Raw genomic sequence first — 25135 nt, 5'->3', positions numbered from 1 at the left:
AGCCTTGTGCAGTAGATCAGTACCCATCCCAAGTATACACATGGACTTTGGACTCCCATCCAACAATGTGAGATGCACTCTCACCCTGAACTCTTGGGGGAGGGTCTAGGCCCTGCCCTATATGAAATGACAGACTATGGACACCCCCATGGAGGGCCTCACCCTCCCTGGGGAAATGAGGGGATAATGAGGGGGTTGGGGGCAGGGCATGGGAGGAGGGGAGGGAAACGGAGAGGGACCTGGAACTGACTTGTGAAGCAACCTTGTTTCTAACCTAAATTTAAACTTAAAAATAAATAATAAAAATTAAAAAATAAATAAATAAATAATAAAAAAGGTTAAAAAAATAATAACGGATGCGGGACCTGGATTCCATCCATAGCAACGGGGGCCAGGGTGGAGAGAAACGATGCATTCACGGCCATTTGTGCAAAATTCTGTTTCCAAGCCACAAATGAAATCAGCGAAACAGCGTCCCAGGTCTTCCATTTGACACTGCAAGGAGAGTAAGAGAACAGGGCTTCAGACTTCAGAAAACTCTACCATGAAAGAAAGGACTTGAAACCTGTCTTTCAAACGGTAAAAGGGAATCTCACCCAGTTCACAGTCAGATAAATGCCAGTTCCTCTAGCTCTTCTGTGAGCCCTTTAAAAAGGACCGGAGAGGTATGTCGAGTCGCACTGTCGCCAGTCTAAAGCTGAACGCAGTGTCCACTCAGCCCTGGCAGAGCCAGAGCTTTTGCTCCCTGGAAAGAGAGGTTCTTAAAAAGCCCAGCACCTATTTACGCCTCCCTGGAGTCTCTCAGACCCCCGGAGAAGCTGGGTTAGTCACAGCAACCTTGCTTGCACTAATCTGACCGGTCAGCTTTCTGCAAACTTCGTTTCCTGAGACGAACCATCCAGACAGGTGAGACCAGGATGCACGTAGCGTCTGATCTTTTCATTTTCAGAGCTGCAGACTGCAGCCCTCTTTCCTCAAGAGAAAAGCAAATGGAGTTGCTCACAGCCCATAAACTGGCTCCCGGACCCAAAATCGGAGGATCACGTCTGCCTGGTTCTAGCACTCCATCTTCTTGCTTAGCTGAAATTGTTTTCTCTAGGGGACAGCTAGCTGTTTCTGAACATCTGCCACTTGCCTGTTTCAAGGACACAGTGTAACTACGGAACTTGTTTCAGGCACGCAGTGAAACTAGGGAGCTTTTCCCAGTGAGGAAAGGCAGCCATGACAGCATCACGTGGTTACCCAGTTGACCAGGGGATGAGAGTAGAGAGATGCAAGCCTTTGTTAAATTTCACATTCTATGTTTAGATCATAATCCAGCTGCATGCGTGTGTGCATGTGTGTGGTGAAGTAGGTAGGTATCTTTTTTTTTCTTACATCATTGCCTACGACAGTTTATTAAATGATCTGTTATGGAAGCGGAAGAAACAGCTCAGTGGTTAAGAGGGCTTGCTGCTCTTGCACAGAACCTAAATTCAGTTCCCAGCACTCGTATAGGGCAGTTCACTATCACCTGGGACTTGAGCTCCAGGAGAGTCGGTGCCCTCGCCTGCCCTAGGGCTCCTGAACACACATGCACATATTCGCAGACATACACACATACACAGAAGTAAAATGAATCTCCAAATGACCTGTTATAATCACTACATCATCCTTAAAACAGCGAAAGAGAACTCCTCCCCTAAAGCGAGTTGTCATGAGCCCAGCTGTCCCCAGAGTCTCCATCTGTCTAAGCCTGAATCACTCTGCCAGTGCAGCTTGGCATCAGTGCATGAAATCTGGCACGGCAGATCTCTCGTTGCCATAATTGTATTTTTACCTTGAATTTTTGGATATGTTTTTACCAGTTCTGCCATAATTATCTTAAGAACTTTTATTAAAATGGAATAAACGTGACCTCAAGTTGAGTAAACTTTATTCTGATATCTCCTATTCTGAAGTCTTTCTCTCTGTGATATTTTTTTCTCTAACTAGTTAGAACTGGCTTTATGCCTTTTAATATTTACTCTTGGGCTGAGGGTGGAGTTCAACTGGTAGAGGCTTGCCTAGCATGTCCAGAGGACTAGATCTGATCTGCCAGCACCACATAAATCAAACTTAGTAATGACTTCTGTAATCTCAGTACTCGGGAGGCAAATGCAGGAGGATCAGAAGTTTGTCATCCTCATCTGTTAAGACAATTCAAAGATAGCCTGGGCTGCATGCGACCATCTCTAAAGTAAATAAATAATAAATAAATCAGATCACTCTTACTTTTGCATAAAAGTCTTAAACTCATGCATTTCCTTCTAGAAGATCGTGGCTTTAGCCTCTGCTATTGCTATCATAAATATGTTGTAACTATAGTTACTGGTTGTCTTAGGGTTTCGATTACTTTAAAGTGACACCATTTAATTGAGGTAGTGGCTTACAACTCAGAGGTTCAGTCCATTACCATCATGGTGGGGAGCATAACGTGCAGGCAGACATGGTATTGGCTACATCTTGATCAGAAGGCAACAGGAAGTGGATTTAGGGAAATGAGCAACAGAGACTTCAAAGCCTGCCTCTACAGTGACATAATTCCTCCAACAAGGCGACACCCACTCCAACAAGGCCACACCTCCCAATAGGGCCACTCAATTTGGAGGCCATTTTTATTCAGACCACCACATTCCACTCCCTGGCCTCCAAAAGTTTGTAGTCATATCATAATGCAAAAATTTATCCAGTCCAGATTCAAAAGTCCCCATAGTCTATGGCAGTTACAAACTTTATTTAAAAGTCTAAAGTTCACCGGGCGGTGGTGGCGCATGCCTTTAGTCCCAACACTCAGGAGGCAGAGGCAGGCGTTTCTCTGTGAGTTCGAGACCAGCCTGGCCTACAAGAGCTAGTTCCAGGACAGACTCCAAAACCACAGAGAAACCCTGTCTCAAAAAAACAAAAGTCTAAAGTTCAAAGTCTCTTCTGAGATTCATGTAATCTCTTAACTGCAATCCCTTGTAAAGTCAAAATAAAAGAGATCACATACTTCCAACATATAAGAGCACAGGATATACATTAGAATTCCAAAATGTATAGGGAAGGGAGGACAGTGAGGAAACACTGGATCTAAGCAAGTCTGAGAAAGAGCTGGGCAAACTCCAAACTCCCATCTCCGTGTCTGATGGCAAAACACTTGCCGAAGGTCATTAAGAATATACAGAAGATGACAACTGATATTCCTAAGTCGCCCTGTCAGATGAATGATTCTCTGATAGGGAGCCCCCACTTGGAGAGGCCATGGGGGTCACTGGCTCTGTATCTGTTGGTTTCTGCTTGTAATTCTCTCATGTGCTGCCATGAGTCCTCCCTGTGGGTATTTTCCCACTGCTGTGTGCTTATCTCATGAAAATATTCCATCTACTGGGCACGCAAATGGCTGTGAATAGTCAGGAAGATGATTTTTGCTTAACTGTATACTTCTGATAAATAGAAATAATACTAGGATACTTCTCATGACTCAGACTAACATAGAAAAGTAATAGTATTCTCAGTCACAAAGACAGCTAATTTTATATTTCAGCACAAATTCAAAGCAAACTGGTTGGCCCTGGTGACGAATACACAAAGGACAATTTCCCAGGAATTTAATCCTGATTCAAGGTCAGGCATGAAGCAACTTTAGTAGACATAACTTTCTCAGCAATGGACTTTTTTTTGTTTTTTGTTTTTTTGTTTTTCGAGACAAGGCTTCTCTGTGGCTTTGGAGGCTGTCCTGGAACTAGTTCTTGTAGACCAGGCTGGTCTCGAACTCGCAGAGATCCACCTGCCTCTGCCTCCTGAGTGCTGGGATTAAAGGTGTGTGCCACCACCACCCAACCTCAGCAATGGACTTTTTGCACATACATCTAACCTCATTTTTATGTTACAAAATTCAACATTCAGCCAACTAACTCTTTATGCTGGATAGAAGAATATCTTAGGATTTGGAATACTTTCTAGGTAGATATCTCTTGCTATGTGCTTTCCTTCTTGCTTTGTAGACTGTACATCAGGGAAACTGGCTGACAGCCAAGCATTGCCATGGTTATGGTCAGCATGACTTTTCTAGCTGGAGAGAAAAGTCGTGTGATTTCTTATATGTTTATAGAACGGCTCTGTCTCTATTACAAAAGAAATGTAATATGACCTTCGAAATGCTGCTCATATATATTGTCCAGAGTTCTTCTGGGGAAAAAGAAAATTTCAAGATTCAGTAATAAAGTTATCTTCAGAACCTGTGAGTTTATTCCTAAAGACCCTCAGATAGATAACTCTTGCTACTTTGAAGGGATTCCTTGTGCAACCCTGGTGTAATTCTGGGAGACGGACACCCAGAAAATGTTCAGATCTCTGACACCTTTCAGCTTTGCTGACTGTAACACACTTCTTTCTCCTGGGCTCAGTCCACATCCTATTAGCAGCTCTCCTCAGCAAGTGTCCCAAGGCTTCAACATCTCTAACATCTTGGGGTCTCCAAGGCAATCAGGGTTTCAACTTCACAGCCTCCTGAAATGGCCTGTCTAATAGATCTCCATGCAGACACATGTCTGGTCTCAGTGGCTTTCCTTAGACACGGAGGCATATTCCATAGCCCCCTTCTTCTGTCCTTAACTCTAAAGCCAGAGTCTTTGGCTGAAGCTGCGGAGTTCTGCTGCTTGCTGAGGCTGGAACATGGCCCCTCATTTAGTGACGTCTTCACCAGCTCTTCTGTTCTTGATGGTTTCCTTCACTGCCTAAACTTGGTAGTTTTGGAACTTGCTCTGTAGACCAGGCTGGACTCAAATTCAGAGATCTGACAACCTTCCGGGTGCTGGGATTAAAGGTGTGCACCACTACATCCAGCTCTGTGATTTTCTTTTTTTTTTTCTAGAAACAGGGTTTCTCTGTGGCTTTGGAGGCTGTCCTGGAACTAGCTCTTGTAGACCAGGCTGGCCTTGAACTCACAGAGATTTGCCTGCCTCTGCCTCCCGAGTGCTGAGATTAAAGGCATGTGCCACCAATGCCCGGCACTCTGATTTTCTTTAGGTCCTTTCCCCAAGTTGGAAATTTAGCTGGATGGTATCTTGCCCTGAGGTCACCACTCCCTTTATTTCATCTCTTAATCCATTTATCTCCTTGAACACAGGATTTAGCTCTATTCTACTTCCTGGTGCCCCTTTTCTCAATCTGTACATTTGCATTTTACCCTTCTCAGCTTGTTCCTTTTCATTATAAATCTTCACTATAGTTACCACTAATAACCACACAACAGCGTCTGTATTAGGCTGTTTTGAGAGTCCCTCTGCAAAGGGAATTAATTCAAAACTCTTCACTTTACCCTCAGGCTGGCTTTTTGGACAAGGGCAAAAGGTAGCCACTTTCTTCACCAAAATGCCACAAAACAATCTCTAGGTAACAAATTAAAATTCTTCTCTGAAACGTCTTGAGTGGGCCTCTGACAGTTCAAATCACTTAGCACCTCTGCCTTCAATGCTTCTGCTAGTGTGGCCCATTAAGTAGTGCATTCCACTGCTTTCTAAACCCAAGGAAACAAAGTCCAAACTCCTGCATAAATAAATAATAAATAAAATGGTCAGGTCTATCACAACAATAACCCAGTCGCTGGTACCAACTTCTGTCTTAGTTAGGGTTTCTATTGCTGTGAAAAGACATCATGACCACAGCAACTCCTATGAAGGAAAATTTTGAGGTGGCAGCTTACAGTTCAGAGGGTTAGTCCATTATCATCATAGTGGGGAGCAAGACAGTATGGAAGCAGACATGGTGCTGGCTACATCTTGATCAGAAGGCAACAGGAAGTGGACAGAGTGTCACACTGAGGGAAGCTTGAGCAAAAGAGACCTCAAAGCCTCCCTCACACTGATGCACTTCATCCAACAAGGCCACACCTACTTCAACAAGGGCACACCTCCTAATAGTGCCACTCCTTTTGAGGGCCATTTTATTTCAAGCCACCACACTGGTGATCAAGTTTCCAGCAACACTGATGAATTCTGGTGTCATTTCTATGATTTTGCCTGTAGATGTCACATGATCCATTTTTCTCATCATCTCACATAATGGTAACCTTTTATTCTTTTTAAATATAAGTGATCCTGATTGTCAATTTGATGAGATTTAAATTTTGTTTTGTGTGAGACAAGGTCTCACTATATAGCCTTAGTTGGTCTGAAATTCCCTACGTAAACCGTGCTTGCCTCTAACTTACAGAGGCCCACCTGCCTCTGCCTCCTGCATACTGGAATTAAAGTTGTACACTACCACTCCTGGCAACTTGATGAGATTTACATTCTCCATGGAAACAAGTTCTAGATATGTAAACTTGCAGGAAGTAGAAGACCTTGTCTCAAACAGAAGGTGGAAGACATCTGAGGACCAACACCAGAGACTGACCACTAACCTCTACATCCACATCATGTGTGTGCACTCGTACCTCACACACACACACACACACACACACACACACACACACACACACTTTTCCATCCCTTCCTTCCACCTTGATTCTAATTGCCTCCTATGATCTCATGGGGCAGCTGACCTGGAAACCCTATAGCTCTTATATCCCCATCCCTACATTTATCACATCATTATAACAGAAAGATCACTTGGTTTTATAGACGTTGTCTCTGCCTCATGGGAAGCCTGGAGCTAGTGGGCAGATGTCACGGGGTACACAGACCATTATGAGCTTTAGTGGGTGAGATACTCAGGGTCAAGCATATGTTGGAGACTTCCAGTTTTTGCTGTCCAAAGCCTGGATTTGGGGAGGGGTGGTATGTATGCTTGCATGTTTGGGTCTTGTGTTTGTTTTCAGGGTTAGGTGGCATCTGCTGTCCTTGTTTTTTTTTTTTTTTTTTTAGCTTGGTTATTTCTACAATTGAGCTTGAACACGTGTTTGTTTCATTGTTGGTGTTTTTCTCACTTTTTTTCTGTTGTTATGTCTCTTTAGTAATTACAACACTCCTGCATGCTGTAGTCTGCTGCCATTTCTTTTCGACTGTTTTTCTGATCTCATGTTTGGAGCTGCTCCTACTTCTGCTCAGTGTGTCTACAAATGCCTGGGTTTCCCACTGACTTTTTGTAAAAACTCATCTTCAACTGAGCTTTTACTTTTCCACAGAAATCTCTCGTGATCAGTGACTTCCAGTCAGTGTCTACACGTATACCATGCATATCATTCTTTATGTGTTTAAAGAGTATCATCCATGGTACGCACGCAGGCTTCAAAATCTCTCAGACAGGAGAGAAGGCTCAGTGGTTAAGAGCATACCCTGCTATTGGAGAGGACCTGAGTTCAATACCCAGCATCCATACAAGTGGCTCAGAACTGCCTGTAACTTCAGCCCCAGCTTCCCAAGGCCTCCACAGGCACTACATTAATGTATACATACACATAATTTAAAATAAAAATACATTTTTAAATCTATTTTTATTATACCTTAACATATAAATTAGGACTTTACTTTCTTTTTTTCTTCCAAGACAGGGTTTCTCTGTATTGCTTTGGAGGCTGTCCTGGAACTCACTCTGGAGACCAGGGTGGCCTTGAACTCACAAAGATTCACCTGCCTCTGACTCCCAAGTGCTAGATTAAAGTCGTGCAACACCAATGCCCAGCAGCAGTACTTTACTTTCTTTCTTTCTTTCTTTTTTGTTTTTATGAGACAGGGTTTCTCTGTATTGTTTTGGAGGCTATCGGTCCAGCCCAACCTTGAACTCACAGAGATCTGCCTGCCTCTGCCTCCCGAGTGCTGGGATTAAAGGCATGCGCCACCACCGCCCGGCTAGGACTTTACTTTCTTACAGAAGTTTTATTTGGGGGGATGGAGAGATGGCTCCACCACTAAGAGCATTTGTTATTCTTTCAGAGGACCTGGGTTTAGCTCCCAGCACCCATACAGAAGCTCACAGCCATCCATAACTCCAGCTCCAGGGGATCTGATGCCTCTCCTGGCCTCTGCAGGAACCAGGCACTGTACTTATACTACATGCAGGCAAAACACTCATACACATAAAAATAAAGCAATCTTTAAAAAAAGAGAGAGAAAGCTTTCCCCACTGGAAAAACAAATAACAACTCAAAAATTACAGGAAAAGCTTTTTTGACATCTTTCCATTCAATTCGATGGGTGCTTTTGTTTGTAACCCTGGGCCCCTTTCACTAAGCATTCAGCCCCATATTTGTCCAGCTGTTTGCTTTCTTGCTCTGATCCTGTAGAACTGGCCCAAGCCCTTCACTCTCATCTGCTCAGTCCCCACCCCCACCTAAGCAGGATAGGCACACCCTCATTCCAGTCGCTGAGCGCCTTGCTCTCCTCCAAACTCTGCTTTTCCATTCTCTGGGTTCCAGCAACTTGTCTGATTTGGTTTCCTCTGTCCTACATTTCTGTTTTCATGTTAGTCTGCTTCTCTTGGGTCCCCCTTTCCTCCATAGAGGCCCTCAAAATTAACCAGCTCTTACAGCCTCTGATTGAAGCCAAGATCTGTGGGTCTAGGCAAACACTGCCAGCAGAAACTTCTCCAGAAGTTGGCCAGCATCTTCTGGGGAAGAAAGGACTGGCTCTTTTGATTGCTGACTGGATAACTTGTGTTTAACAATCACCTTTCTGTGCCTGTACTGAACCAGATCGGAATGCTTCTTGCCTGCCAAGTTCAAAGGATGAGCTCATCTTCGCTGGGCGCTGGGGAGACGCTCAGGCAAGGAATCTTTTATAAAAGAAGCACACGTGGCCTGTAAGACTCAGGAAACGCAGCAGTGGACTCTTGAGAAATCATCCCTATGGAGGGCTGCGGAAGCCGCGGCTCCTGCTGGTAATGCCACTGCTGGTGGTGATGCCACAGCTGCTAGTGGCGTTGCTGTGACTGTTGGCGGTGCTGTGGTTGGCGGTGTTGCTGTGACAGTTGGCGGTGCTGTGGTTGGCGGTGTTGCTGTGACTGTTGGCGGTGCTGTGGTTGGCGGTGTTGCTGTGACAGTTGGCGGTGTTATGGTTGGTGGTGTTATGGTTGGTGGGGGGGCTGCTGCCACTGGCAGTACGCCTGCTGCAGCAACTGCTGCTGCTGCTGCTACTGCTGCTGCTGCTACTACTACTACTGCTGCTGCTGCTGCTGCTGTTTGGCTGATGCTGGTGCTGCGGCTGTTGCTGGTGTTGCTGGTGTTGCTGGTGTTGCTGGTGTTGCTGGTGCTGCGGCTGTTGCTGGTGTTGCTGGTGGTGATGTTGGTGACAATGCTGAGGCTTCAGCTGCGGCTGCTGTTTAGGAAAGGAAACATTTCAGATTTTTTGTTTTGTTATATTATTTGCCCCCCCTCTTTTTTTTTAAGCAGCAAGCACACATCTCTTCAGGGTTGAGCAGGCTTAAGGGTGACAGCTGAACTCTCAGTATTTGGAAGTGTCTCTTCCAATGTGTGATGCCAAGAGACAAGTCAGTATTTCAGGGAAGAGGCTTTAAAACCTGGGCTCCTCACAACTCCTCTTCCCTACCCTGCTGCTCCCAACACATAACCCTCAGTCTCTTCAAAGCAGAGAGGCAGCCTTTCTTTCCAAACAGCAGGGGTGCAGGATGAGTCAGGTGGGGTTTCTTGCCCCTTTCCAAGCAGACTTTCCAGAAAGGGTGATTTTCACCAAGATGCCTGGAAAGTGCTGGCATCTTGGTGTCCCCATATATAAGAGCAAGGTCACAAATGAGCAGAGAAGGCCAGTGTGAGGGGAGGTCTGTCTATACCAGTGGTTCTCAACCTTCTTAATGCCACAACCCTTAAATACAGTTTCTCATGGCATGATAACCCTCAACCATAAAATTATTATCATTGCTACTTCATAACTGTAATTTTGCTACTGTTTTAAATTGTAAAGTAAATATCTATGCTTTCCAATGGTCTTAGGCATAAATGGATTGTTTGACACCCCCTCCCCCAAGGAATCATGACCTACAGGTTGAGAACCATTGCCTTACAGAATCTCTACAGGACTCTGTACTATTCTCACAGCAAAACATCTGATAGGAAACCTTTAAAGCAGGCTTGGCCCACAGGCAGAGAACCTATACCATGGCTGCCTGCAGGGATAGGGCTGTTCTCTGCCCCACCAGCTTCTTCTATAGTATGGCCTGTTCCTGAAAGTATCACATTTACAGTTATTTGTGGACAGTTTGCCATAGTCAGACATGGTATTAGTTACTTGGAGAGGGCCAGAAGGAAGCTCAAGTTCTCAGGGTCACATGGCTTCTCCCCTCCAGCATGCTCCCCAGGGTTGTGGGTGAGGGAGTCTGAAAGAATAAGATGGCAATGCTTGGGCCAAAACCAAAGATCCTTTGGTAGAGTGCTTACCCCTAGCTCTATCCCCAGCACAACATAAACTGAACATGGTAGTGCATATCTGTGCACATTGTAATCCCAGCTCTCAGGATCAGAGGTTCAACACTGACCTGGTCTACATAGTGCATTCAAGACCACTCTGGGCTATGTAGACACTTTCTGAGAGGGAAGCAGTTCTTGCCCTGTATAGCTAGAACCCACTGGAGACACAGACATGGACAAAGCTGCTCACAGATACCAACTAGTTCAAAATGTCAGAGAATAAAGGGGCAGAGGTGTGTGGTCAGGCCTGGAAAGCTCAGAAAAGGGGAGGCTGGGAGGATGGCCAGAGAGATAGAAGGGGTCTGTGGGGCAGGGGCTGGCAGAGTAAGGTTATGGCAGAATCTACAAGTAAGAGACTCTCCACACAGATGATTTGAGTTATGACTCACTGTAACAGACAGCTCACCTAGAAGTGAGCCCAGGAGAGAGTGTGTTTGACACCCTGTCCCAAAACAAGCCAGATAATCCAGAAGACACGCCAGTCAGAGGCAGATCTGGGGCAATGCAGGACAAGGGGAGTATGAGTTTAAGAAGGGGTATGAAGAGAAAACAAAACTGTAATCAAGTTTTTCTATGGGCCGCCAGCTCACTCACACACACACACACACACACACACACACACACACACACACACACACGCACGCAGAGACTTAAATTAATTATGAAAGCTCAGCCTTACCTTAGGTTTGTTTCTAATTAGTTCTTATAACTTAAATTAACCCATTTATATTAATTTACTTTCTGCCTTGTGGCTTTATTACCTCATCTATGTACTGCCCATCATGTTTGCTCTGTATCTCCACCTTCTTTGCAGCATGATCCCTGCCTGGAAATCTTACCTAGCTATTAGACATTCAGCTTTTTATTAAACCAATCCAGAGCAACACATCTTCACAGTGTACAAAGAGATAATCCCACAACATTTCCCCTTTTTTGTTCAAATAAAAAAGAAAGGTTTTAGCACCCTCCCATCACACAAAGACTGAACAACATTTTCACCTTTTTGTCTAAATAAAAAGAAAGGTTTTAACCCTAACACAGTAAAACTATATACAATAAGAACAATTATCAGGTAAGAATTACATTTACAATGTCCAGTCCATTTGCAATCTGGCAAATTCAGAGAAAATACTCCATTATCTATTCCCTCTTGATGAGTCCAAAGTTTTGTACCTATTTTACTTTCTATCATGACTAAGGAAAACTGTAACTATAATTATCTAGTCTTAAACCTCATCAGAGACCTGAGGAGGATATAATATTACCTGAGTAAACAGGAAGTAAAGAGCAAACAGCTTTCCAAAACTACAGAAATGACAGAAACAGCTGGCTGCCTCGACAGTCACCCAAGATTCCTCTGTAATGTTGAGCATCCATCTTCAGCCTACAGGCCTAGAATATCTGACAGACTTTTCTGTGAAGCAGGATTTTTGAAGGACTGCTCTACCTTGTCTTGGAAAAGTTTGGCAGTTTCCTTCTTTTGTGTCCTGCTGGTACAATTTGGACAGCATACTGTCAGCAGTTGAAGCAAGGATAGTCTCTTTGCCTAGTGGCTAACTTTACCACAAATGAAAGCAAACTCCATATGGGGGGTTTTCAATGAATGTCATCCTCTTTTGAAGTAAATTGGTACTGTCAGAAGCAGACAGATCTCACTATCATGAAAATCCCTATGTTATTAAAACATTAAAATGCCATGTTCTGTAGGTCTCTGAAGTGTTTGAAGAAATCTATTTAAAGTGTCTTTGATTGACCTTGGAAGTATACCTAACATGGCTATAAACTTGAATGTTACATATGACTAACTAACTTGTATGTCTTTATTATCCTAAATAGCTTTCAAGGACTAGAAACATATTTTTATTTTTATTTTATTTTATTTTTGGTTTTTCGAGACAGGGTTTCTCTGTGGCTTTGGAGGCTGTCCTGGAACTAGCTCTTGTAGACCAGGCTGGCCTCGAACTCACAGAGATCCACCTGCCTCTGCCTAACCAAGTGCTGGAATTAAAGGTGTGCGCCACCAACACCCGGCTGAAACTTATATTTTTAAATGAGCTGCATAGGTACAATACCTTAAACAAAAAAATAGAAATATATAATACAGTATAACAAAAATAACTTTACATTTGTGTCAATAGACAAAAATCCATGCCAATGTAAAATATTTGAGACTAGTAGTTGTTCAAAAGTAGACTCAACAATCTACCCTTTTATCCCATCATTTCTATACTGTATCTCCCTTTCTCCCTTCAGAAAGAGATCCCTGAAACTAGTCTCCTTTGTTTACCTTTCTCCCTAACCATCACCAGTAACAATTTGTGACCAACCCCCCTAAATGATGACAAACATCCATGACCCACTGAATGACAAAAACCACCCACCCCACCTCTTGGGAATGTGGGCATCGTGTTCTCTAGCCTGCTTCCTGTTCTCTATGAGTGATGGCATCTTAATGGGACCTGAGAAAATTAAAATAATGGTCAAGTCCTGGGAAAACTAACCATAACATTTGTTGTCCAGTTTCTGTGCAATGGGAAAGTGCAAGGCTTATCTGTAGTCCTAACTAGAATAGTCTGTGAGTCTGGACATCTCAGTCAGCAGCCTTGAAGGTATTCTGAATGCAGAACTCTGAGGAAACTGCAACAGAGGCACTCTGAGAGACTGAGTCACCTGGGCCACCCATTTTCATTGGTGTCTGGTTCCCTTACTCTGAAAATACACAAACTTTCAAAAGTAGCATACATGTCTGTACTAACATAAGTATTGACTATGAGTTTTGCACAATCCAGCCAAAGATGATTTTTTGTCTTGTTTAATTTTTGAGCAGGTAAAATATATTTCACCTGTCTTGTAGTTTTTCTAGGTTTATTTTTCTATGTCTGTAACCAGGATTTTCAGGGTGTCCCCCCCAATCAAACCTGATCCTCGTTAACCTTGAAAGAATCCACAGCCTTTTGTTTTCTGTGGAAACAAAAGCATGACCTCTTCCCCAAAGCAATACATTTTTTACTTCCATTTTAAAATTAAGGCATTCCTAAAATATCTATGCTGTCTTAATTCAACAGTCCTTTCCACAATCCAATGTCTCTCAGCAGCTGTTGTTCTCTGTTCATTACTATTCAAAAAGTTCAAAATCAACAAACAGACACCTTATAGGATCCCAACTCCCTGTATATTTTCCATCTTTACATGACCTATCCTTTTTATATTATTTTATTCTCTCTTTAAAGACTTTATTCTTTTCTATGACTGTACCCATTATCTTTTCTTTTTTAAGTTTATGCACATTTTTAAAATACTAACAAGTTTAGAGACTTTGTCCACTGAATCTGTCTTAACTGAGCATCTGTTGTGTTGACTAATCATTTGAGACAAATCAAACTATTATGTCAGCCTCCATGCAGCTTGGCTTAGCACAAGGTACTGGTATCTGGCTCCAGCCTGCAGGAAACAGCCAGTAGCCACATGTCTTTATATCACTGAACCTACCCAAGAGATCACAGCCCTCAGGTTTTATGTGGATATATGTTATGGACATTGGGTGCCATGTGTAGTCAGGCTTCTCTTTGGGCCTCCAGCTCACAAAACAAGTGACACAGAGACTTATATTAAATAATGAAAGCTCAGCCTTGGCTTAGGCTTGTTTCTAACTAGCTCTTATAACTTAAATTAGCCCATTACTATTAATTATGTTCTGCCTTGTGGCTTTATTACCTTATTGCCATAATGCCCATCATGCTTGTTCTGCATTTCCTGGAGTTTCTGCCTTCTTTCCAGCATCCTCTCTGCCCAGAAATCCTGTCTAACTATTGGCCGTTTGGCTTTTTAATAAACTGATCAGAACGGCACATCTTCACAGTGTACGAAACGATTGTTCCTTGACACAAAACCATTACCTTGTCCCATTAGAGGGTAAACTGAAGTGAAAGATGAGATGGGTTCCCCAGTCATGCATTCCAGAGTGAACTTGCCATAGCTTTAGAAGGCCATTTTGTGAGGGAAGTTCAGAGAAATAAATGGGAACCTAAACAGCTTTCAAGCAGGAGGTAATAGGTGGCTGGCCACTGCCTTGAACAGCCAGTCTCCCTAGAAATGCGTCTGGAGCCCAGCCACTACCAGCAGCTACCTCCAACACCACAGTGCCAGCATCTGCTGTCTCAAGAAGCCTGGAGAGACACAGAGTCTACAGCCTCAGTGATGTCATTGTTGACATCACTAACAACCTGAGCAAAATGACAATGCAATAAAGGGAACTGTGACATATATAATGGTCTTTCCAAAAACCAGGGCAAGTGAATCTGGAATCGCAGGCTGAGGCTCATGGAAGAAATATTGTGACAGCTGTTGCAGAATTGCTGATGATTGAGATGCAGCAGAACCTGGGCAGAACTAGGATGGTTCATCTCAAGGAGGAGAAGCAGCAGGCACTGGAGGGACCAGGAGGAAGTCCTGGTGCCTTGGCTGCAAGAAAGTAGCATCACCCATCTTTTAGAAAACAGACAAGTGCTGCAACTGAGAGAAGGAAATTATTTTAGTTAGTTAGGGCTTCTAGTGCTGTGGTAAAGCATCACCAAAAGCAGCTTAGCAGGGGGTGGGGGAATAAGTTTATTTCATCTTACAATTTATAGTCCATCATCCAGGGAAGTCAGGGCAGGAACCTGGAGGCAGGAACCAATGCAGAAGCCATGGAGGAGTGCTGCTTACTGACTTTCCTCCTGGCTTGCTCGGCCATCCAGGACCACCCGCTGGGGTGGTCCCGTGCATCAGTTACCAATCAAGAAAATATGCCACAGCCTTACCCAATCTGGTGGGGCATTTTCTCAATTGAAGTTCCCTCTTCCAAAATGACTCTAGCCTGTGTCAAGTTGACATAGGAACTAGCCACCTAAGGTCCTAATGGACGACCCCGAGCCCTATTCCTAATTAAACAGCCTGACACAGTATTGTAAAATCCTCACCCCAATTTTTGTCATGAAGCTTCATTTTAAAAGATGATAAAATATCTTAACAGATAGTCATGAAAACATTGGACCATGATGAGTTTCAAGAAGTTTGATATGAGAAAACCAAGCAAGCTACAGCTACATCCTGGTGACTGTGTCTCTTGAGTGTCAGCATGCCCCTGTGTAAACATCCTGATGATAATGTTTTCCCAGATCAGGTGGCTCATAGCTGCCTGCAACTCTAGATGCATCGTACCTGAAATCTTCTTCAGGCCTCCATGCTCACTGCACTGACGCGCGTGCACGTGTGCACACATTTACACACACACACACCTTCAAGGTCTTTCTATCATCTCTCTCATCTCTTTATTTTCTTACCTCTATCCAGATGTATCCCTTCAGTGTGTCATTAATTTTCCCCTTACAGACATTCTCCAGAATGTGGAGAGATAGGTTTGGGGCATGGGCCTTCTCTGGTGTGTCAGGGAAGGATGCCAGCGGGGATAATGGGTATAATGGGAGGCTTTTGGAGAGGGGTGGGCTTTACCACCCCAGGTGTGGAGAAGGAAGACAGGTGTGACGAGGACAGCTCATGTAGTCGTGCTGTGGCTGGGACCTGAACCCAGAGAACTTTTGAAGCCACACACACTGTATGTCAAGGTTCCAGGTAGTCTGTGTCCTTAACTTAAACCTACACCATCGTCAGGTTTGCCTTTTCCTGGGCAGGGCTCCACGTTAGGATCCCTGCAGGACACATGGCCCCTGAATGTGGATGTTGTGCGCAGCCATGAGCTCCGCCTGCTGCTACAGGCAGAGGAAGGGGCACACTCCCTTCCCTATGCCGATGGTGCACTGTGGTTTCATCTGAGCCCATGGATGCTGTCCCCAAGCAGTGGGTGAGCAATTCCACTGCCAAGAATCCCAGCTGAGGCAGATCTCCACACAGGAGGTGAAGACTGGAACCCGCCCTTCTCTCCATCGTCATCATTCATGGAGAAGCCAGTACTCCTCACCTCCCCACCCCCACCCCAGAGCTCTAGGGCAGGCAGCCTGCTTACCTCAGTCACTGACATTCTTTGTGGGTCCCTAATGGGCTGTGGACTGGGAACTGCCCCAGCCTCCCTGACTTCAGCTAGTCTCCTGGTGCCAAAAGGAGTAGAAGCCCAGAAAGCGCTGTGAGAACCAAGTCCTCATGAGAAAGATGGGGGGGGGGGGACAGAAAGGCCCAGTCCTGCCTTCAGCCCTTGCTCTCCAAAGCCTTAGGAAGAGGCAAAGTTGCAATCAGATGTCAGATGCCCCCTAGCTGGAGGCCACAGCAGCCAGTGTCCTGGGTTCTCCTAAACCCCAGTCCAAGAAGAGCATACAAGTGACCCCCACAAATCGGGGAAGAGGGGCCTGAGCTGGCTGCTTAGGAGTGCTCCCAGCCTCTAACTTTAGGCCCCACAGTCTGGAGCAGGCTTCCTGCTGCTCCTCTTCCCAAGAAGTCAGACTTTCCCAGGGAATGGTCACTTCCTGCTCTAGTTAAGGAGGCAGAAAGAAACCTACAGAGCCGGAAGGGAAGGGCCTTGGTCCAGGTGCAGTTTCTGCCCAGAGTTGGATGGAAATGGCAGGACCTGCAGACTGCTGGGTGGGTCTCTGTGCTCTGAGAACTGGGATGCTCTGAGCCAAGGGTGGGTCCTTCCAAAGGCAAGCTGGCCTGTTCTGCTTCTGGGACGGTGGTGTGTGTGTGTGTGTGTGTGTGTGTGTGTGTGCACATGTGCATCTTTTAAAACTAGTATGATTAGCTAGTTTGTTGTGATATTTTTATACACTTATGTAATTACACATTGTTTTTATCATCCTTCCTCGCTGTCTCCCTGCTCCCCTAAATACCCCCCCTTCTGCTTTTTATTGAAACCACATACATTGAGTGTCAAGGCTCCAGGTAGTCTGTGTTTATAACTTAAATCTACTCCAGAATGAGATTTGCCTTTCCTGGGAAACCATTTTGCACAGAAACAAATGCTCACCTTGGGTCCCCTTCCGGACACTGTGAAGCCACATGGACCTTGGATGTAAATGTTACGGGCAAACACAAGTTCTACCTGATGCTGGAAGTAGAGGAAAGGGTATACATTACTGTGTACATGGTATGCTATGGCCTCGTGTTCCATTACCCTCTCTCGGTGTCATCCTCAGTACCCAGGTCTCTCCCTTCACTGTTACTAGGAGACCTGCTCCTATGTCCATGTCCTATATGTTTGTATCAATTTAGATGTGGATTTGTCTTTCGCTTAACATAATGGTCTCCAGTTGCACCCATCTTCTGGCAAGTGTAATAATTGCATTTTTTAAAACTTTATCAGCCTTTATTCTATAAATATTGTTATAAAAGCATTTCATTTAGCCGGGCGTTGGTGGCGCATGCCTTTAATCCCAGCACTCGGGAGGCAGAGGCAGGTGGATCTCTGTGAGTTCAAGGCCAGCCCACTCTACAGAACGAGTTCCAGGACAGCCTCCAAAACAATACAGAGAAACCCTGTCTTGAAAAACAAAACAAAACAAAACAAAAAAAACATTTTATTTAAATAACAATTCTGTTAAATTTTTTCCTTCTCTTACATGCAATAACATTGGATATTCTTATTAATGATTTTATTAATAATTATAGCATTTTACTTTTTCTTTTTATTGAAAATAGATTATTTTCTTATACAATAATTTCATTTTTACAGCTGCCACGGCGATCTCCATGAGTCCCAAGGATTCGGTCCCCCAGGCTCGGGCGCCGCCTTGCGGCCATACACTCCCTGCACCTCTCGGTCCCCGCTGATGTGCGGGATCTAAATAGTGCCAGGCTGCGGTGCCCCCGACCCTCTTAAGATCACCTGAGGCTCCTGTGCAGGTAAAGAGGAGACGGGCGAGCCTGAGTTGCGGGGACAACTTTGTTCCTCCCGGCAGAAGGGCGCTGTGGCGCGAGGGCAGCGGGCCCAGGCTGTGTTCTTAGCCGGGTCCGCTGCCCCAAGTACTGGACAGGGTTCCTTCGAGGTGGGTCCGCCTGCCCTGGGTGGTCCAGCAGCCCCACTTTTCGGGGACAGGCGTCCCAGATGCTTCAGCGGGGGTCAAGAAGTGCTGTCCCCCTCCGCAGTTTCCGGAACTGGTAGGGTGCTGCCCCCTGCTGGCCACCCTACCATGAACAATGATCCAAGCTGTCCCTTCTGAGACCCTGTCCAAGGCCGTGGGTGCAAAAGGGCCCCCAGAACACCAGGAAATAGCATTTGTCTGGGTGAGCCCCAGCTGGGGAGCTGAGGTTGCTGAGGCCTCCGGTACAGTCCAACCCTCCCTCTTTCCAGAGCTCAGGTCTGAGCAACACTGTCCCAGCAACCCAGCCTCCATCACCATGGCCAGGGGCGCTTTCCTCACACCAGTGATAGTGGCTAGATAAGGGGTGCCAGCTGCCCCTTCCTATACATAGCTCCCTGGAGACATCTCAGACCCCCTACTCCCACCTCCCAGCAAACTGCTCCTGTACAGTTCTTAGATTGGCCTCTCAGAGAGTGGGCTGCTCCTGGATTCCAGACTGCAGAGAGATAAGGGCTATTCTGGATGACTTGCAAATGGGTTTGAGATTTCTGGCTGCTTTGTAAATTCCCAGGTCAAGGATGCCCCAAAGACTTCCCTCAGAACTCAAATTTCCAAAACACCTAAGCCGGAATGTGTAGCTTTCTGGCAGGGTACCTACTTACACAGTGTATATGAGGCCCTGACCCCTAGAAGTGAGACAGGAAAACTGTCTTAGAGACTGGAACTAAGAATGGTAACCAATGCAGACGAGGCAGAAGCTGGGGATCTCTGGATGTGCGGGCGCTGAGGCAGGAGCCACTGGTTCCTGGGTCTTCCTCTGCCTTCTCCAGCTATGTGATCCAAAATAAGGCATTTCAGCTACAAAGACCCATCTCTAACCTCTGCTTCAGTCCAGGAGAAGAGTATTATTACAACGGCGTGTTCCCTCACCACACTGGCATTTAAGATTTCACAGATAACCAGACAGGGCTTGAAACAGGGAAAGGGGTGTACGTCTAGACGGCGCCCCATGAAAGCTGCAGGGCCCTGGAGGGAAAGAGGGATGAGCGGAGTGCGGGTTTTGAACAGCACACGAACAGAATCAAAGGAGAAATTTCTATTTCTGAGTGCTCAGTTGGGGACCAGCCCAGTAGGCACCGCCAGCTCTGCGAAAGGCCTGCCTTGTGTTTTTATGTTCCTTGGCCATCGCCCACAACCCCTACCCCAAGCACCCCTTGCTCCGCCCTTCTAGGTATCGGTACTTAGCACTCTATTTCCAAGTGTTTTGGGTGTTGGAAAATAACTCAATAATAAAATTCTTCCCAAGTTAAAATGGCATGAAGAGGCCCCTGTGGACTAAGGTTTATTAAATATGAAGTATGCTTGTCGGGGGAGGGGGGACTTTGTTTTTATAAACAGTAGAAGTATTGCTATGGTAACACTGCTTGGTTTGCTCTGCAACCCATAGAAGCCTCAAAGCAAATTATGGCCACTTTTCTCTCTGCTTGCCTACATTTCTAGAAACATTGAAGCCAAAATTCCACGATTTGCCTGCCTGCTTTCCAAGCCCAGAAAATATCATTTTAAAAGTCTTAGGGACACAGTAGAAACCACTGCCAAAGTTTCTAAATGAAAGTCATTTCTCACACATACACAAAGATCCACAAAGATACAGTCTGTCTGCCAAACTACAGTATGCCTCTCCCTTTTAAAATTTTTTTAATTTTATGTAACTCAAGTGTCCTTGGGCCTTACAAGTTCTCAGGGTCAATGAAAGCATTAGAATGTGACCCATAGTGTCGCCTATTTCCTGCTCTCTGAGTTTTTCTCCCACCTGCTCACAAAGGCTATGAGCCTCCTACATATATCCCTGAGAACTTGGGAGTAATTTGACATGGCACTGACAAAAATCCCAGGAGCAGTGTGACCTGTGAGCATCAATGTCCCCAGTTTCTCCCATCAATGCCGAGATCTTCCCAGAAGGTAAGCACTTAATGACATGTGAAGCAGCCTGGAAAAGCCCCTCCCATTTCTGTGTGTCACACTGTGTCCTCTGCCGTGCTGGCATTTTTCAGTGGTAGGCTTAAACTGTTCTCACACACCCCTGCCATGCAGAGAACTCAGCACCCATCCAATGGCCAAGATATAGTAACACCTCTTAGGACTATGTCCCCTCCACATAGAGAGGCCCATGAGATCTGGACCATGTAGTCATATTGGAAGCATGTCTATACCCTCAGTGCCAGGCAAGGATTCCCTTGTCCATGTGACAAGAGACCACTAGAGAATGCAAGAGTGACAGCCACCCTGTGGTCATCTGATGGAGTGGAGAAGAGCTGGCACCTAGCAGCGGAGGGAAGGGTTGCTCCACTCCAAAAGAAAAGCAAATTGACAGCAGATTATTTTCCTCTGGCGTGTCCCGCTTCAGTATGTGCCACATTGCACTCCACAGTCCAACTCTGCAGGACGAGAGTTAGTAACAAAGTCAAAGGGATGGAGAACTTTATTGCTTTCAAGCACATAAAGTGTGAGATTTACTGCTGAGTCTGGGGGATGGCTTTGACCTGAAGCAGTCTCAGTGATACCAGGAGATGTCCTGGCCTGAGGTTAGAGTTGCAGGCTCTGATGCGGCAATAAATCAAGTTACAGTTGTTTATCAAGTTTGGGCAGATTTCGGGTTTCTCTGTTTTTCTTATTTGGGTCACTATAACTGTGCTTTCTTTTTTAATGTTTTAAAAGTTCTTAATGAAGAAGCAGGCCATGCCTCTCAAATGCCTACTCCCCATTCACATCCTGAATGAGTGATGTATGTTACACACATTACTACGCTGAAAGGCCTTTTTTTTTAGATTTTTTTTTAGATATTTAAAAGCTTTAAGACTCCAGTTCATTATTTATTTTCAGTATCTGCACAGGCTTCAAGTCACACATCTCTTGGGAAGCTGGGAAACAAGATGGCACAGAGAAGAGTACATTCTGGAGGTTCTGGCCAGCAGAGAAGGGAAGCACAGTTCTGCTCTGATGCTACCCAAAGAGCAGGAAGAGAGACACTAGACTTTTTGGAATCGGTTAGGATCTCTGCATCACTATTCTCCTCTAAGTAAACATTTGAGCATTAAGGGCAACGAACTTCTGGCCTCATTTCCTTGAAATCTAGCTCTGCAGGTGCACAGGCTCCCTCCACACAGAGGTCTAGAAGGTCAAGTAGACTTAGTAGACTGCCCATGCATGTGAAGAGATGACAGTACAGACTGGACCCCAGCAGTAAGACCTGGAGCTGACACTCCTGCACACTCTTGCAGCAGGTGTATGGTGAACTCAGTCAAGTTGGAGACCAAAATGTGATGTTTCTCAAAGTGTGTGCCTCTGCCCTCTGTGTCTGCTCACCATCAGAGATTGTTAAACATGCAAATTCCTGGTGGGGCGTTGGTGGCATACACCTTTAACCCCTGCACTCAGGAGATAGAGGCAGGCAGATCCCTGTGAGTTCAAGGCCAGCCTGTTCTACTGTCAAGTTCTCTATAGCTGCACAGGGAGACCTTCCTTTGAAAAACAAACAAAAATGCAAACTTCTACAACCCAGTGCACCTGTCTGCTAACCAGGAGTCTGCTCCTTTCGATGGTCCCTCAGGCATAGCACCATCTATAAGCTAGGTCTCTCTGTGAAGCTGTACTCTGCCGGGAACCAGGGATGGCAAGGACACCAACAATCTTTGAGGAGCCAGCAGTGTGCAGATCTGAGACACAAACTAACATCATCAAATGTACAGCTGGAAGTCATGATGCAGAAAGCAGCTTTGGGCTCCAGAGTCTCTGACACATCATAGAACCAAAGCAAATGCTCTCAATTCCCAGAAGTCATTTCCCAAGAATAACAAAGCACACAAGAAACCAAACACTAGGTTCCAGTGTCAGATAGTCCAAATACCAGAAATACCTGTTACTAGCAATACAGCCATCATACTTAAAGAAGTAAAAATGATGACGCTCAGAAACACACAAAATAATAATAATAATAATAATAATAATAATAATGACTGAGATGCACTTAACCAAAATGAAAGTAAGGTGTGAAAGGTGTGAGAGACTATGACAGAAGGATTTCAAGTTTGAGACTAGCCTAGACCCTAGCTCAAAAAATGCAAGTGTATATATCCTTGATAACTGACATTTGAAAGTCAGTGTATGGATTTCAGTACAGCACCATGAGGATACTCACAGGTCACAATACATGAAGTATTTCTTCATAAGCCTGTTTTAAGGTTAGAGAGAAGGCTCAGCAGGTAAGCACACATACTGCTTTTTAGAGGACCTGAGTTCAGATCTCAGCACCCACACCAGGCAATTCAGAACCATCTGTAACTCCAGCTCCAGGGGATCTAACACCTCTGACCTGTGGGAGCACCTGCACCAAGAGCATCCAAAGGAAGCCATCCCATATAGGAAGCATAAGAGACAGGGCAAAATGAAGACAAATGTGGGGCCAGAGAGATGGCTCAGCAGTTAAGAGCCCTGCCTGCTCTTCCAAAGGTCCTGAGTTCAATTCTCAGCCACCACATGGTGGCTCACAACCATCTGTAATAAGGTCTGGTGTCCTCTTCTGGCCTACAGGCATACATGCAGACACAACACTGTATACATAACAAATAAGTAAATCTTTAAAAAAAGTAAAGACAAATCTAAATGAACACTGACAGCATGTAGTGATTTTGTGATATTAAGTAGAAGTATAGTTTATATGTGAAGAATGACACATGAGTAAGGAAGAGATAAGGGAACACTTTCTAAGGCCACCCTCTCTGGGACATGTCATGCAAAACAGTGAAGTTCAGATTTGGATGTGTTTATCTTGTAAATTTCTACTGACCCCAAGAAAAGAGAATCAGTAGATGGGAGAAAGAGATGATGAAAAAGGATACAGGCCTGGGGTCCAAGCAGAAAACACAAATAAGATAACAGATGTAAACTATTTTTAATGTAAAGATATTACATGTAAAAGATAATTTCAAACTCTTTTCTGTCTAGTAATATATTGTTTATAAGAATTCATATCTAGGATAAAGAGTCAAAGGCTGAAAATAGAGATTAAAAGTAAGTATTAGCTGGGCATGGTGTGGTCATGCCCGTAATCCCAGCCCTTGGGAGGTAAAGGAGAAAGGGTTTCTGTAAGCTCCAAATCCAGGCAGAGCTATATGGTGTGAGACCCATCTCAAAAACACAATAAATAATAAAAATAAGTATCTGTATACAAATGTCAACCAGAAAGAAGTTAGTGGATTACATTCCTAGTCAGCAAGCTACATTTTAAAGTTAAAAATTATAATTAATGGATTAAATTAATCTGTTTCATAGGAAAGAATTCATAACAATTTTAAAAGTGCATTTACTGAAAAACAGTATCAAAATTAAGCAAAAGGAACACACAAGACAGTAATGAGAAGAAATGAGACATGTCCATATGGAAGCATTGAAGAAACCCTCCAGTAGCTGATAGAACAAACAAACAAACAAACAAAGGAATTCAATGACAACAACAGGATTTCAGGAACACACAAATGACAGGTGATGTAGTGGGCATTAGTAGAACTCCCATATGAAATCTGAACACAAGAAGCACTTGAAAATCCTGTCTGTCCACCACACTGACTGCAAGCTCCAAGAGCAGAAAGATGACAACACCCCAGAGCATGTGCCCTGGTCATGCTAGAGTTCAGAGACAAAGAGATAAGCAAAACCACAGGTCTGGAAATTAAGAAACACTTCCAAGTAAGTATGAGTCAAAATCTCATAACGCCAATTTGAACGTATCTTGGACTGAATAATTCAAATATCTTACATTATAACATAAAGCAACTCATAAAGGAAAAATTGCAGTCCCAAAACAACAAAACTGATTATCCTAGAAGACAGTGTCATCCAACTCACAGATAAAAACTAGGCTTGGCCAATATGACAGTTTGAATACAATTGTCCCCCATAATCTCATAGGGAGTGACACTATTAAGAATTGTGGCTTTGTTGGAGTGTGTATGGTTTTGTTGGAGGAAGTGTGTCACTGTGGGGGTGGGCTTTTAGGTTTCCTATGCTCCGCATACCACCCAGCGTCTCAGTCAATTTCCTGTTGCCTGCAAGAAGCAGGACTCTCAGCCACTACTCTAGCACTGTTTGTCTGCATACTTCCATGTTCTCCGCTATGATGATAATGGCCTGAACCTCTGAAACTGAAATTGAGCTGCAACCCCAATTAAATGTTTTCCATTATAAGAGTTGCAGTGGTCATGGTGCCTCTTCACATCAATGGAAACCCTAATTAAGACAACAGCACACTGTATAACAGTTTCCCACATTGTGTAACAGTTTCCTCTGAGATTTAACATTCCATCTGGAGGGGAAGCTCTTTCAACAAAAAGTAAACAACTCAAAATAGCCTCAGGAAGCCCCTGAAACTGACCAGAATTACTACACCCTTCTCTGCCAGATGAAATGAAGCTGAGCTGAAAAGAACATTCTCAGACCAACTGAGCTGCCAAGAAGACTCTAGAAGCTCAGCTGCAAATGCAAGCCAAAGACTACTCTCAGACCAGAACAGGTGCCTGGAAGAGGTTTCAACCAGAGTCAGTAAGAAAGGACACCCTCCAACCTGTTAGCTGCCGGCAGGTTTCCCAGCTTTAGTGAGTTTTGTCACCCAGGCTGGGGCTTGGGTGGGCCTTGGTAATGCAGCTGCCATTTCTGCTCTTGTAACCCCTCACCCATACTCCTGTGACTCCAATAAAACTAATTGGCTCACCAA

General features: G+C 44.6%; 1 protein-coding gene and 1 long non-coding RNA gene across 7 annotated transcripts in view; one reads left to right on the top strand and one right to left on the bottom strand.

Moving 5' to 3' along the window:
• Window positions 1-16492, bottom strand: part of LOC110341051 (uncharacterized protein DDB_G0271670-like) — a 19548-nt gene extending 3056 nt beyond the window's left edge. Inside the window, exons 1-2 of one of the 6 annotated variants that reach the window (XM_040738644.1) lie at window positions 14075-14250; window positions 366-495 (exon numbers count right to left, since the gene is read on the bottom strand). In XM_040738644.1, the coding sequence (XP_040594578.1) occupies window positions 366-495; window positions 14075-14140 (196 nt within the window). In that variant the 5' untranslated portion in view covers window positions 14141-14250. The other 5 variants (XR_002382933.2, XR_005874181.1, XR_005874180.1 and 2 more) reach the window with 5 other exon arrangements.
• On the top strand, window positions 8687-25135 carry LOC121136980. Its single transcript, XR_005874182.1, has 3 exons — window positions 8687-8817; window positions 18018-18187; window positions 21250-25135. It is a non-coding gene; the product is annotated as an uncharacterized LOC121136980 (long non-coding RNA).

This window comes from Mesocricetus auratus, unplaced genomic scaffold (assembly GCF_017639785.1).
Source record: "Mesocricetus auratus isolate SY011 unplaced genomic scaffold, BCM_Maur_2.0 Super-Scaffold_100676, whole genome shotgun sequence".
Lineage (NCBI taxonomy): Eukaryota > Metazoa > Chordata > Mammalia > Rodentia > Cricetidae > Mesocricetus > Mesocricetus auratus.
Note: the sequence above shows the minus strand (reverse complement) of the source record. Positions and strands in the feature narration are given on the sequence as shown.